The sequence below is a fragment of the Orbicella franksi genome, chromosome 6 (assembly GCF_964199315.1).
Source record: "Orbicella franksi chromosome 6, jaOrbFran1.1, whole genome shotgun sequence".
Taxonomy (NCBI): Eukaryota; Metazoa; Cnidaria; class Anthozoa; order Scleractinia; family Merulinidae; genus Orbicella; species Orbicella franksi.
In genome coordinates, this window is record NC_138150.1 from 8,309,053 (window position 1) to 8,323,503 (window position 14,451).

At 41.5% G+C, this 14,451-nt stretch overlaps 2 protein-coding genes across 2 annotated transcripts; both read left to right on the forward strand.

Moving 5' to 3' along the window:
- The first annotated feature begins 1,973 nt into the window (after window positions 1–1,973).
- On the forward strand, window positions 1,974–5,485 carry LOC145491156 (uncharacterized). The gene is made up of 3 exons (XM_081470316.1): window positions 1,974–2,224; window positions 2,766–3,128; window positions 3,511–5,485. Exons 1-3 carry the CDS (start codon window positions 2,122–2,124, stop codon window positions 3,588–3,590), a joined length of 546 nt encoding a protein of 181 aa, XP_081326442.1. The 5' UTR covers window positions 1,974–2,121; the 3' UTR covers window positions 3,591–5,485.
- Window positions 5,486–9,731: 4,246 nt separating this feature from the next.
- On the forward strand, window positions 9,732–14,359 carry LOC145491124 (uncharacterized). The gene is made up of 2 exons (XM_081470275.1): window positions 9,732–11,938; window positions 14,283–14,359. Exon 1 carries the CDS (start codon window positions 9,732–9,734, stop codon window positions 11,253–11,255), a length of 1,524 nt encoding a protein of 507 aa, XP_081326401.1. The 3' UTR covers window positions 11,256–11,938; window positions 14,283–14,359.
- Window positions 14,360–14,451: the final 92 nt, after the last annotated feature.

Here is a 14,451-nt window from a genome sequence, read left to right on the forward strand (position 1 = left end):
ATGACATGAAACAATGGAAAAAGCAAATGAAAACAAGATTCCTCCTTCCTCTTGTACGATTTAATACATTGTTGGTAATTTCTTAAAAATGGCTAATTTAATATTTTTGAAAAATGCTCCGAAAAACCCAGAAAGTTGCTTTTAATTATTTTGTTGCTTCCTGTGTCATTTTTGTCGAAGCCAATTAAAAAAAAAAAAACATTTCAGGCCCCGTCCACACTATGCCGGAGCAATTTGAAAACGGAGGTTTGACTCTGAAAACGCATATTTCATATATATTAGAAACAATGAAGGGCGTGCAAATTTTAAAGAATGCTAGCTTTGAAGTTGCCCAGAATGCAAAAAGTTCAGTGCTGAGAGCGATCGGAAAATATGCTCGAAATATTAAAAGTTGCTTTAAACTTTGAGTACAACATTAACAAAATTGATTAGGGTTATCGGAATTGTAATTCCTTTTCCCTTTTTCTTCAAAATAGCACCGATTTAAGGAAGGCGATCCGAGATTTTTGCGTGGCCTAATTTCTGGAGACGAAAAATCCAAGTCAAGTTCCGAAATAGAAACCAGTACTCAAACTTCGTTAAAGAGCGGAAAAGAGGGGCGGGGTTTGATGGTTAGAAAGACCATAATTCTGCGCGCACTAAAATATGAACTTGATGCACGGGAACATGTACATGAAAAGGAGCAAGCCCTAGGGAATAGGGGCTACTGTGAGCTAGTTATTTTTGTTTTAGCTCCCAACTCAAATACGTTTTCCGACTGGAGGGGAACGTTTCACGTGTCACTAACTTCTTAGGGTGAGCAAAACTCACTAACTCTCTAGGGGGCTGAGGGTCTCGAGGAAAAAAATCACTGTTTCCCTTGGGACGTGTCATTTAGTGCTTAGTAACAAGTTGATTATTTGAATGCGTGAAGGAATTTTGATAGACTGGCAAACTATTAAAAAAAGATTGAGAGCATACTAGATGCTCACATTCGTCTCAGAAGTGTAAGCGTTTATTCCCAGCAAATGTTTTGATTTGGACATCTCCTCTGAATATCGTTATTTTTCAAGACATCGTTTAATTATACCATGTTTCTACAGTTATCTCTCAGTTAAAAGCTACACTGACCACTTACCTTACGCGGCATGCAGATGAACACAAAGAGTGTAAGAGTATGACTTACTTTTAATAAATCTACTTTGATTAAATTATGAATTTTTTTCTTCTAGTCCCAGGGTACTAGCTAAACATTTTATTATGCCTTTATCAAAAGTGAGAACAAGGCAAAAAAACTGGACTGTGCGAGGTTTTACACGGACGGTTGTATTTAATTATGAAACAGCAGTGTGTATGATTTGAACTTCTGACTACGTGAATAAAATCATGTTGCGAAAAAGGAAAGCAAGTAGAATAATTAGTCTAATCGCTTTTCAGGAAAATCCAGGCAATGACATAATTTTTGGAGGTTTAAACTGTCAGAAAATATTTCAGTTTTTATGAAGAATTTTCCAGTACTTTCAGTTGCTGTGGTCATATACCTGTAATTACATAATTGAACGTATTTGGGAAATAATGGAAAACGAAAGACGACTCTAAAATTCTAGAATACCTGCAATCTTCACAAAAAAATAATACAGATTAGTAAATTTATAAACTTTACTTGAAATATTATTAATCAAAGTAAAATAATTTTCCAAAAAAAAAAAAATATAGACTAAACAGTTGATTCTCTTTCTTCAAAAATTGCTTCCCCACTAAAAATGAGACTGGGTCTTCGCAATGATGGTAGAGGACCTTTAAAATTATTACTGTCTAAAGATTTTAGGTGCAGATAAATTTCTTCGCATTTGACTTTGTTTTCAGTTTTAAAACCATGGAGGTCTACGGAAAGCCTCCTTTTTTTCCTTTAAAAGCACGTTTAACTGTAAGGTAAGCAATGAATATTTTTAGAAACGTTAAATTTCTCAGAATTTCTATGTAATCCACTACGTCATTCTATTTCACATTCTGAGAGCGCTTTACTTAATATGGGATAAGAAGCCCGATAAAAAGGGGAACAGTCCTCAACAACTTTAAACCCTTGTAGATTGAGAGAACTGTGCTTTACCTGTAACACCCTGATATCAACTGCTATTAGCCATGGAGAACACCAAGATGTGTCCTTTAATCTTTGCTCTCGCTGTGATGTCGTCTTGTTTAATGGTTACTTGGTGCCAGTCTTGCGGAACAAAAGCGTATGGAGGTAAGAAAAACTCAACTAAGGAGTGGGCTCATCCTTTTCTTCAATCTCTTTTTTCAACACCTCGACTTTAATGAAACCTATAAAAAATGCCTCGAATCCCTGTTTTAAGGAAACCAGGACACCATTATGTCTATGAAATGAGCAGCTTGTTCACCATCTCTCAATTCTTGAAAGGAAACTCGAAAGATAACTTTTTATTCAACAAGTGTTTTGCTGGTTCTTGATGTTCCATGCTTGTATAGGTTCGGTAACCTAGTATTACGAGCCGATCTATCTCTAACTCTGTCTTTAAATAGTGCTCGTGATTAATACTGTTCAGAGTCATCCATGAGTATCAAAATTCAGGAAAAAAAAAGTGGAAAAGGGTTAGATAGAAAACTAAACATATTGGCAGAAAATTAACCAAAGAATCCTCCTCTCTTTTACAAGTTGCTATGAGTCACGAGCTCGTATCAATATGATGCTAAACTATTCTTTAGGAACATTCACACATTACTGTGTGGTTAAATGCGTTAAGAAAGTCTACTTTGTTACATGGCAGGTTCACCACAACTGGAATTCTACGCCACTAAACTGGGAGAGCCCTCTCGTCCTCAAGATACGAATCGTTTCTTTAATTCTGTCACTGTTCATCGAGGCTCGAGCATCACTTTAACATGTACTGCAACAGAACCGCTTGGTTTCCCATCGAGGCTTGAACCTTATTTACGGCCATATGTCATAAATTGGTTCGTGAATTCGTCCACGATCCAGGTATCAAATTGTGACGAGAAGCCCCGCAAAACGAAAACATGCTTGCTGTCATTGGTCAATGTCAAACCACGTGACAATGGAAAGTACTTCTGCCAGGCAGCCAACGAACTCGGATGCACCTACAAGCAGCTGCACCTAAAAGTCACTGACGGTGAGAAACTCTTCACATCCACATGACAAAACCGGGATGACACGAGTAAAATTGCATGCAAATTTTGAGACCTGATGTCATTGTTAAGTGTGAGATTTTTATGATTGTTTTATAAATTTTTCCAACCACCATTGAAATTTATGCAGTATTAAAATTAGAATTTTTTTTTCGATGGACCAAGTCACGTGTCACGAGCAAAAGCATCCGAACGAGGTTGGGGTGCAGGTTTTCTTATATATATCTCTTTTATTTTGTCCACTCTGACTTCCGCACGGCGCCATAGTTCGTTGGGATGCGGGGAATGTCTTAGCAACGTCACTTTTAATGGATATTTAACTGATAAGTTTGCGAGACGGTGATTTGAATTTCTTCTCCGTTTCAGGTGAACGTCCTGATCTTAGGATTGGCAGAATTGTTAGTCGCCAAGGAAATATTTCCAAGAAGTTCAAACTGAGAGCCTGATGGTTTTTCCTCTTTTTCTTAACACTTTCATTTGATGGGGCATTTTGTAAACCTTAAAATAATTTTTGGTATATTAAACTGTAGTACTAAATGCAATGTCTTGCTACCGCCTTTGCTCGTTTTTATTTCGTTTTGTTCAGTTTTCCTGTTTGAAGCCATATAATGTATGTACGCGCGAACGTTTTTGGCAAGAAATAATTTGAGAGAAATGAGGTGCCCGTGGTAGCTCTCTGTTAAACCATCAAATTAGGGATTTCTTATTTCTGGCTTCTTTAATATCCCCTCATAAATTTCTTTATCCGGAATGTCATCAAACAGTGCAATATGAAATACCAGAATGAAATAAATTCACCTTATCTCTTGGTTTAACATGCAATATTCGCGTATATTTTGCGAGTTACGCAGTAAACTACGAGAAATGACAAAAATCTCGGCTCGTAATATTTGTGAAACCATCGAATATGGAATTTATTATCCATTATTATGTAATTTTCTAGTATGCCAGCTCCTAGTTTTTGAAATACATCCTGCATCATCCGAAAATTGTACCGATCGCATAAGGTGCGTGGGATTAACGAAAGCAAAATACGTCTTGACCTATTATGGTAAAATGACGTAATATTGTCTACGAGACCTATTGCGTGTCTACGAGAGGTATTTGCAAATGACATAATATTGCAGCAACGAAACTGTACATTCATTGGCGATTTTCAGTTTTCTTCCTTGCTCTAAAGGAGAGCGCTTTGTTGTAAATGGCGCATCTTCGGAAAAATATCAATAATAATAGGGGATTGTTCAGCTTTATCACGTGTTTACACATAGCATTAAATATCACGAAAACCGAGTTGCCCAAGCCTCTTCATCAAGGCCACGCCTGGTGCTTAACCATTCATATGAAAATGAGTTTAATTTGCCTGTGGATGAAGACTCGTTCTCATATGGAAGTATGGACATCAAGACTCACTTTGGGAAAGAAGCTTAAGGTAGGAGTGATGAAGTTTTTACTCGTTTGTCTCACGATGGAGTTACTTTAAGATGTAGATCGCGAAGTTTCGACTGCTATACTGCTAGTCTTCATCAGGCAATGCGGTCAATAGGCCCTTTGCACGATCCGGTCACATGAAACGAAATTAACTACGCTGGGACGTAAGTTACATAGTGGAACTTCTAAAACAAAGGATCTCGTACCAGTTCAGCCCGACTTTCCTTTGTTTTGAAAGTCCCACTGTGTCACTTGCGTCCCAGCATAATTAATTCCGTACCATGTGACCGGGTCGTGCAAAGGGCCTATTGTTGCGTGTCGCTATTTTTAGCACCTTGGTTCGCTGCTATTGGTTCTTGGTTAGCTGTTGCTCTTGTTGTGTTCATGAGCTTCTGTACAAATGAGGAAGGATATCCATTAGAAAAATGACATGAACGTGAGAGAGACATACGGTTTGCTCGTACATAAACCTCCGAGATAACAGAATACGCCAGCTAGGCGGGGCATTTACCCATTTGAGTCAAAGTCAAGTTTATTGATCGTGACCCTCACTGGTACACACGAAGGGTCAAGGAAGCTATCCATGTAAGACTTCATCCAAATCACATCAATAGAGACAGTGGAATCGAAATTCCTGAAGCATGGATACCTACATTCAGAAAGCACAACAACCAGTCAATTAGAAAGCGGACCTATGAGGGAACAGGGTCACAAAGTCGGAATAATAATGGAGATCGACATGCACCAATAGCAGCGAACCAAGGTGCTACAAATAGCGACACGCAACAATTGATCTCATCGCCTGATGAGGACTAGCAGTATAGTTGAAACGTCGCGATCTACATCTTAAAGAGACTCCATCGTGAAACAAACACGCGTGTGAAAAATCCATCTATCCTATCTTACACCACGATGAATGATGTACACATCTTTAAGCTAAAGGTAATTCGGAAATGGCATATTCGATGCTGTGATAATCACAAGTCACCTAAAATTGATCACGTTTGTCAAATACTTGGTTAGACCACAACAAAGAGGAAATGGAGCATCAATACCACTGTTTGAAAAATATTTCATTTTTAATAATAAAGTGTATTATCGTTTGTCTCACGATGTAGTCACTTGAGATGTAGATCGCGACGTTTCGACTGCTTACTGCTAGTCTTCTTCAGGCGATAAGGCCGACTGATTGCACGGTATCATTTATATCACAAAGGTCGGCTGTGATTGGTGCATTTCGATCCTCCTATTGTTCCATTATTCCGGCGAGTAGCTGTTCCCTCAGTGGTCCGCTGTTGTACCGTTCTCCTGTTGTTGTGTTTCTTGATCGGGGGTATCCATGCTTCAGGAATTTCAATTCCACTATCCCTGTTGATGTTGTTAGGGTGAAGTCTTATGTGAATAGCTTCCTTGACCCTACGTGTGTACCAGTGAGGATCTCGATCAATAAACTTGACCTCATTCCAGATAGGATAGTGGCCGGTCTCGTGGGTGTGTTCAGAAACGGCGGAGGTCTGGGCTCGGGCGAGTCGTATATCCCTGTCGTGTTCTTTGATCCTCTCCTGCATAGATCTCCCTGTTTCCCCGATGTAGACTTTGCCGCACTCACAGGGAATCCTGTAGACAACACCATCTTGTTTAGCCGGGTTGACGGTGTCCTTTGGTCGCACTAAGTGTGACCGAAGTGTCGTGTCGGACTTAAAGACGGTGCGAATGCCTTGTTGTTCTAGGCAGCGGCGGAGAGACTCCGAAACTCCTTGGACATAAGGTAAAACGGCGGTGGATTTAAATTCCGCGACAGGCTCTCTTCTTGGGGTTGTTCGTGCCTTTGTGATCTTCTGTACAAAAGAGGAGGGATATCCGTTAGAAACAAGTACAGATGACAGATGTTTCTTCTCTCCAGCGATTACTGATGGTTTGGTGACGAGACGTTTAGCCCGGTCGTACAGACACTTCACAATACCGCGCTTTACTGAACGAGGGTGGTGTGAATCATACGCTAAGTACTGATCAGTATGTGTTGGTTTCCTGTAGACACTGGTGGTAAGGCGGCCATCAGGTTCTCTGTAAACTGACGTGTCGAGAAAGGCGATCTTGTTGTTGTTCTCGATCTCCATGGTGAAACGGATTGATGGTTGTTGACTGTTCAGGTGTTGCAGGAAGACGTCAACTCTATCCCGATTCAGGATGGTGAAAGTATCATCTACGTAGCGTTTCCAGATCTTAGGCTTGCAAGGTGCGGACTCTATTGCTTGTTCTTCAAATATCTCCATGTAGAGATTAGCAATAACCGCGGATACAGGGCTCCCCATGGCTGTGCCGTCTCGTTGTTCGTAAATAGATCCGTTGTACTGGAAGTACGTAGATCTTAATACGAAATTCAAGAGGTCCGCGATTTGAACTGGTGTAAGTGTCGTGCGGTCAGCCAGGCCTGCGTCGTTCTCCTTTTTTTGTAGCGCGGCTTGTACGGCGCCCTCGATCGGTACGTTGGTAAACAGTGACTCTACGTCGAAAGACGCCATGATCTCGTGGTCCTGGATCTCTTCACTGGCGATGGTGGAGGCGAAGTCAGTTGAGTTCTTCACTGTGAAGTTCGAGTTACCTGCAAGAGGAGATAATACGTTAGCCAAGAAAGCGGACAGGTCGTATGCAAAGGTGTTGACACACGACACAATTGGCCTAAGCGGTGTGTCGGCCTTGTGGATCTTCGGCAAACCATAGATCCTATGTGGTTGTTTGTGTCGAGGTCTGATCTTATTATAAACCGCCTCTGATATGTGTCCACTCCGTTTCAGGGTTAGCAGCTTCTCAGATAGCTTCCGGGTCAAGCGGTCTGTCGGATCTTTGTTGAGCAGCTGGTACGGTCCGGAATCAATTAGCGCTGACATTTTTGTGTGGTATGTGTCAGCGTCCAGGATTACGCTAGCGCGTCCTTTGTCGGCCGGAAGGACCATGATTGAGTTGTCCTCTTTTAAGCTTTTAAGAGCCTCCTGCTGTTCGTTCGTGATGTTGGGCGTGGGTGGTTGTGGCTGTTGAAGGATGGTGTTGACGGATCTCTTGACTGTGTCTGCTCGCTCCGCATCTAGTGGCCTGACTGCTGACTCAATTTTGGCGATGATCTCGGTGGCTGGGACGCTCGTAGGAGTCACGGCGAAATTTAGACCTTTCTTCAGTAGGGACACCTCAGCTTCGTTAAGGGTCCTGGATGACAAGTTGATAACCCACTTTGTTTTGTCAACAAAAGTTGTAGGAGAAACAGAAGACTGTTTCTCTCGCAAAAGTTTCTCAAACTTGCGCTGTTGACGGTCTTTGGTGGTATTAAAGACTCGCTGGGTAGTGGATTTAACCTTGTCGAGTACCTCTGCAGCGTCATTCGCAGAAAGAGCAGATGTTATGCTCTGTGCTGTTGATTCGGCTTCTTTCTTCGTATCTGCCTTGGCTCTCTGCGTCAGTCTGATTCTTTCCCTCAGGAATCACATGGATGCTAGTTCAGCGACTCTGCGTGCGCCTCTGGTGGGAACTGGCGGCCGAACTTGCAGATCTCTTGGAACAATGTGGTTATTAATACACCAAGGTCATGGAACGTGCGGTCCAAGTTCAACTGTTAGCATTTTTTGAGGTTAACAAAGTTCTGTCGGTATATCAATCCGGCTTCCGTAAGAAGCATTCTACCGAAACCGCGGTTGTCCACTTGGTTGATCATATATTAGAACACATGGACAAACAACAGTTGACTGGCGCTGCCTTTATTGACTTAAAAAAGACTTTTGATCTTGTTGACCACAAATGTCTCCTTCACAAGCTAGAGCACTACGGAGTTAGAGGGCACAGTCTCGGCTGGTTCAGAAACTATCTCACCACCCGCTCGCAGCGAGTTCAATATGGAAAGGAGTTATCATCCAGCCTTCCTCACGACTTCGGTGTTCCTCAGGGTTCCTTGTTGGGGCCTCTATTATTTGTGATACACATAAACGATTTGCCTCAATGTTTACTGCACTCGTCGATTAGCATGTATGCGGATGACACTGTTATCTATTATTCTGGATCTGAGGTTAGCAACATCAGGGAAAATTTACAAGAAGACCTCAACCGTGTTGAGCAGTGGTTGGTGAACAGTAAGCTAATACTAAACCAGAGCAAAAGCAAAGGGTTACTCTTTGGAACAAGACAACTGCTGCAAACCACCTCAGACTTTGTCCTGCAGATTCAAAGCAAGGACATAGAGAGAGTGACGAAGTTCACTTACCTTGGGACTATGCTCGATGAACAGCTTCACTGGAAAGAGCATATAGACACTACTCGTAAAAAAGTTAATAAGCGTCTAGGACTTCTAGCACGCATACGATCTTGCCTCACTCTTAAAGCAGCAAAGTGTGTCTACAATACCCTTATTGAGCCAATCTTAAGTTATACTGACACTGCTTGGGGTGAACTGTCTGTTGGCTCCAGCAAAAGTCTGCAGCGGTTCCAAAACCGTGCTGCCCGTATCATTCTCAAGCGTGACTCTTCTGGAGATACTTTTAATGTTTTAGGGTGGACTGACTTAGAAACGAACCGTAAAATCCACAAATGTGTTTTAGTTTTTAAATGTTTGCATAACTTAGTTCCTCAGTATTTAAGTAACTATTTCATTAGGAACTACAATGTACATGGTTACAACACTCGAAGGAAGGCTGACCTCCATCTACCCAAACCCAAACTTAGCCTTGGCAAACGTACTTTTAGATTTTCTGGCACAGCCCTTTTTAATTCACTACCTTGTAAAATCCAACAAGCTGTATCACTCTCCTCTTTTAAAAATCTTGTCAAAGCCCATTTTATTTATAGCACCTAATTTATGATATCTATTTTTTTCCCTACCAGTTCATGCTTGTAACTCGTTTCAATTTTTTAAACTCTTTTTATATAACTATTTCAACTACTAGACGTTAGTTTTTTTTAACTCTATTTTTATAACTATTTTATACTATTAGACGTTTTATATTTTTAGTAATTGTATTTAGCAGGGCCCCTCTGGATATCAGCCACTGTGCTGAATGGGCCACCCTGCATAAATAAAGTTTTACCTACCTACCTACCTGGTATAGCGTGCAAGCTTGCGAGAGCAACGCTCATGTCGACGAATCAACCTTAGGGCTGTGCGCCCATATTTCTGGTCAATGTCGAGGAAAAGGTTGTTGTTGAAGATCCACAAGGCCGACACACCGCTTAGGCCAATTGTGTCGTGTGTCAACACCTTTGCATACGACCTGTCCGCTTTCTTGGCTAACGTATTATCTCCTCTTGCAGGTAACTCGAACTTCACAGTGAAGAACTCAACTGACTTCGCCTCCACCATCGCCAGTGAAGAGATCCAGGACCACGAGATCATGGCGTCTTTCGACGTAGAGTCACTGTTTACCAACGTACCGATCGAGGGCGCCGTACAAGCCGCGCTACAAAAAAAGGAGAACGACGCAGGCCTGGCTGACCGCACGACACTTACACCAGTTCAAATCGCGGACCTCTTGAATTTCGTATTAAGATCTACGTACTTCCAGTACAACGGATCTATTTACGAACAACGAGACGGCACAGCCATGGGGAGCCCTGTATCCGCGGTTATTGCTAATCTCTACATGGAGATATTTGAAGAACAAGCAATAGAGTCCGCACCTTGCAAGCCTAAGATCTGGAAACGCTACGTAGATGATACTTTCACCATCCTGAATCGGGATAGAGTTGACGTCTTCCTGCAACACCTGAACAGTCAACAACCATCAATCCGTTTCACCATGGAGATCGAGAACAACAACAAGATCGCCTTTCTCGACACGTCAGTTTACAGAGAACCTGATGGCCGCCTTACCACCAGTGTCTACAGGAAACCAACACATACTGATCAGTACTTAGCGTATGATTCACACCACCCTCGTTCAGTAAAGCGCGGTATTGTGAAGTGTCTGTACGACCGGGCTAAACGTCTCGTCACCAAACCATCAGTAATCGCTGGAGAGAAGAAACATCTGTCATCTGTACTTGTTTCTAACGGATATCCCTCCTCTTTTGTACAGAAGATCACAAAGGCACGAACAACCCCAAGAAGAGAGCCTGTCGCGGAATTTAAATCCACCGCCGTTTTACCTTATGTCCAAGGAGTTTCGGAGTCTCTCCGCCGCTGCCTAGAACAACAAGGCATTCGCACCGTCTTTAAGTCCGACACGACACTTCGGTCACACTTAGTGCGACCAAAGGACACCGTCAACCCGGCTAAACAAGATGGTGTTGTCTACAGGATTCCCTGTGAGTGCGGCAAAGTCTACATCGGGGAAACAGGGAGATCTATGCAGGAGAGGATCAAAGAACACGACAGGGATATACGACTCGCCCGAGCCCAGACCTCCGCCGTTTCTGAACACACCCACGAGACCGGCCACTATCCTATCTGGAATGAGGTCAAGTTTATTGATCGAGATCCTCACTGGTACACACGTAGGGTCAAGGAAGCTATTCACATAAGACTTCACCCTAACAACATCAACAGGGATAGTGGAATTGAAATTCCTGAAGCATGGATACCCCCGATCAAGAAACACAACAACAGGAGAACGGTACAACAGCGGACCACTGAGGGAACAGCTACTCGCCGGAATAATGGAACAATAGGAGGATCGAAATGCACCAATCACAGCCGACCTTTGTGATATAAATGATACCGTGCAATCAGTCGGCCTTATCGCCTGAAGAAGACTAGCAGTAAGCAGTCGAAACGTCGCGATCTACATCTCAAGTGATTACATCGTGAGACAAACGATAATACACTTTATTATTGCATCTACCACGATGAATAACAACAACCTTTTCCTCGATATTTCATTTTTACTTATGCCATCTGTACCATCTAGAATTTGAAGTAAATACAATGGAATGGGATACAAAACTATGTTCCTTGTGTGGCTAACAAGCCACATCCTCGCTTTGTAGTAGGCGTCTAGTAGGTGAAGTCAGTGCAGCCGAGTACCAAAGAGCTATAGTAATATAATGGATGCCTGCATAGCATGAAATCGTTTGCTGCCTCCAAATCTGCCTGTTCAACCGAGGATAAAAAAAAAAGATAAAATTGATGTGGAGTGCGTATTAGCGACTTTCACATATATCAAATTATTAAATACTTCCAAATTTTGTAATGTGCATGTACAGGAAACTGAAATTGGTAAATACAGTTTGGAACATTACAATATTGAAATCGATCTTTTAAGACTTTTGTAAACAATGATACATAAATTCAAATTTTTCGTTTAAATGTTCACTGGCACGAACGTTTCCCTCTTTTAAATAAAACTGAAGTATCAACTAGTTTTATTCGACCGTTATACGCCCTCCATCAGTCCGGGATCGTTATCAGATTTGATAACCATGTGACGTCACAACATGGCGGCCATTTCAAAAACCGGCAATTTTCGTATTCACTTCGCTTTGCTCGTTATTTGTTCGATTATACTCGGGTAATTTACCCATAATTCTATTGGATAATTACCAGAAAAGAAGGAGCCTCACGTGTTTTGAAGATGGCGGTTGAAGACCAGCGTAAACGATGTAAAATGCTACTCGTAAAGTGAAACAGCGCTTGCAATTTTGCATCCAAACCAGGTATGTTTTTCATTTTGTCATTAGATTTAAGTTACTTGGAGATTTTTGCGGAAATCACAAAAAATATGTCGTTAATCTTCACGCCATATTCTTGGGATTTAACGTGTTTTTAGTGTTGTGCACGATCTGTGAAAAAAGTGCACGGGGTTATTTTGATTTGCGATGTGTTGTTCGTAACGGCGGCCATATTTACAGCTGCAATTGATGTGTTCCTAGGTATTGAGATGGCGGATGCTGGTACCCATAGAATCAAAATAGCAAATTTATGTCGATTTTGTGGATATTGCTTGGTGATTACATAGGGTAGGTTTATTGTTGTCGAGTTTTGCAGCATAAAATTTTCGTTCCTTTTAAACACGCACCATTCAACTTTAAGAATTACTGGTGGAAAAATCAAGGAGTACGTAAAAGTAACTTACATAAATCATCTAAGCCCCTTCAGAAAAAATTATAGCTCTTAGTGAGTCGCTCGATTCATGGTACGGCAGTCCAGGTGGTCGGGAAACCACTTGCGAATCTAACATTAGTTGTTTATTTTCTTTTGAAGGGTTACCATGAGTTCAAAATCAAGGGGCCAGAAGGAACTCCTTTTCATGTCCTTCCTGAAAATTGGAAACAAAGACCCGTTCGCACTTCGTTGTGTTTTGCCAGAAATTAGAGAAATACCCGAGACACTTCTAGACGTGCCACAGTCTGGTATCCAAGAGCGCTAAGAAAAATTACACTTTGAGAGAAGTTGCTGGAAGACAGATAGGCCGGGTGCAATACTTCTTAAACAGGGAACTAAGACACCTTTCGGACTGCGGGAAAATCGGCAATCACATTAAAGGGTAAGTTGCCTATATTTTAGAGTCAATTTCAACAACTCGCGGTCCTGAAATATTTTCCGGAAATGCCGGCTAAACTAGGTCAGTTTTCTGGCACACCAGTCGTTATATAATGAAGCTTATTGTTGGATTTAGCGAGTGATCTATGGTACGAAAACATATTACTTGAATCATAGTTTCTTTTATATGAATCGGTCATTAAAAGCGTTTTTCCATATCACCGAATGCACAACAATAGACTACTGATCTACAACTAAAACAATTTTTTCCGGAAATGCCAAGACTTCCAAGTTTACTGTCACATCTCACAACATAAAGTGTTGCATGTACCCACCCATTCCACTGAACGGAGGTGTATCACGAATTAAAGTAAATATACCTGCTATATTTTTGCTGTTGTGCCAGAACCATATCAGGCGAGCCCACAACGACAAAGAGAACTCCAGTGCATCAAAGATGGAAACGAAATGTACAATACGGCAGATGGGGATTGAATTAGCAATCGCAGAAATGGAATTAGACGAGGGATGCGATATGGCCATCGAGGTAAGCTATTCTATCTTCAGTACATCTGGACAGAGAGTCGACAGAGGGAGGGTCGCGAATTGTTTCGATACTGTTAGTGATGAATCATAGTAGGAGATGTTTCGGTCCTAACCACGCTTCGCTCATGCAAATTGAACGAACTTCAGTTGCAGCTCTCTGCTTGGAATATAGAAGCAACTTGTTCAGTGTCAATTTGTGAACTCAAGATGTATTTACTGTTAGTGTTTCGTTTATATTTTATACAGACTGTTGAACAGCCAGCTTCGCCAACTATCAAGAAAATGAAGCCTGAGTGAAAATAGAAGCTATCATATTAGTATCAATAAACAACGCTTTTGTGAACAGAATACCTGTTGTCTACCTTCGTGTGTTTTAACTTGGAACAAATATTATACGGTGTCTATCTGAAAATGAAACTTTTCGCAGTAGCTTTTGGACAAAGACAGTTTTCTTCCATACATCTCTGTTTCTATTCCATAATCCAGTAACCTATTGTGAAACAAACATACAATTAATTAAATGAAATTGTATTGTGATGTTGTGAAAAAAGTAACTCCTTTCATCGCAGCGCCCCGTCGACTGCCATATTGAATTATACACTGTTGCTACCAAATAATGTCACGTGAACGAAAACTTGTGCAGCGATTGGTTGATGGTTTGTTTTGGTCGAGGTTATCAAATCTGATAACGATCCCGGACTGTCCATAGAAAAAGAAGATTAACAGCCAGCGCATGCATGTTTGAGGTACTGCATATCCGTTGCTAGCTAATGTTCATCTCCACGATGTTCATATCCACGATTGTCCTATTTGCCAAACTGATGGTCGATGTTGCCGCTTCAACAATCCATTCCATTCTGCCAGTAAGAACTCAAGAC

Coding starts and splice junctions, on each gene's coding strand:
- LOC145491156 (XM_081470316.1), top strand. CDS start 2,122: ATGGAGAACACCAAGATGTGTCCTTTAATCTTTGCTCTCGCTGTGATG. Junction 2,225..2,765: donor CGGAACAAAAGCGTATGGAG/GTAAGAAAAACT, acceptor GTTACATGGCAG/GTTCACCACAACTGGAATTC. Junction 3,129..3,510: donor GCACCTAAAAGTCACTGACG/GTGAGAAACTCT, acceptor TCTCCGTTTCAG/GTGAACGTCCTGATCTTAGG.
- LOC145491124 (XM_081470275.1), top strand. CDS start 9,732: ATGTCGAGGAAAAGGTTGTTGTTGAAGATCCACAAGGCCGACACACCG.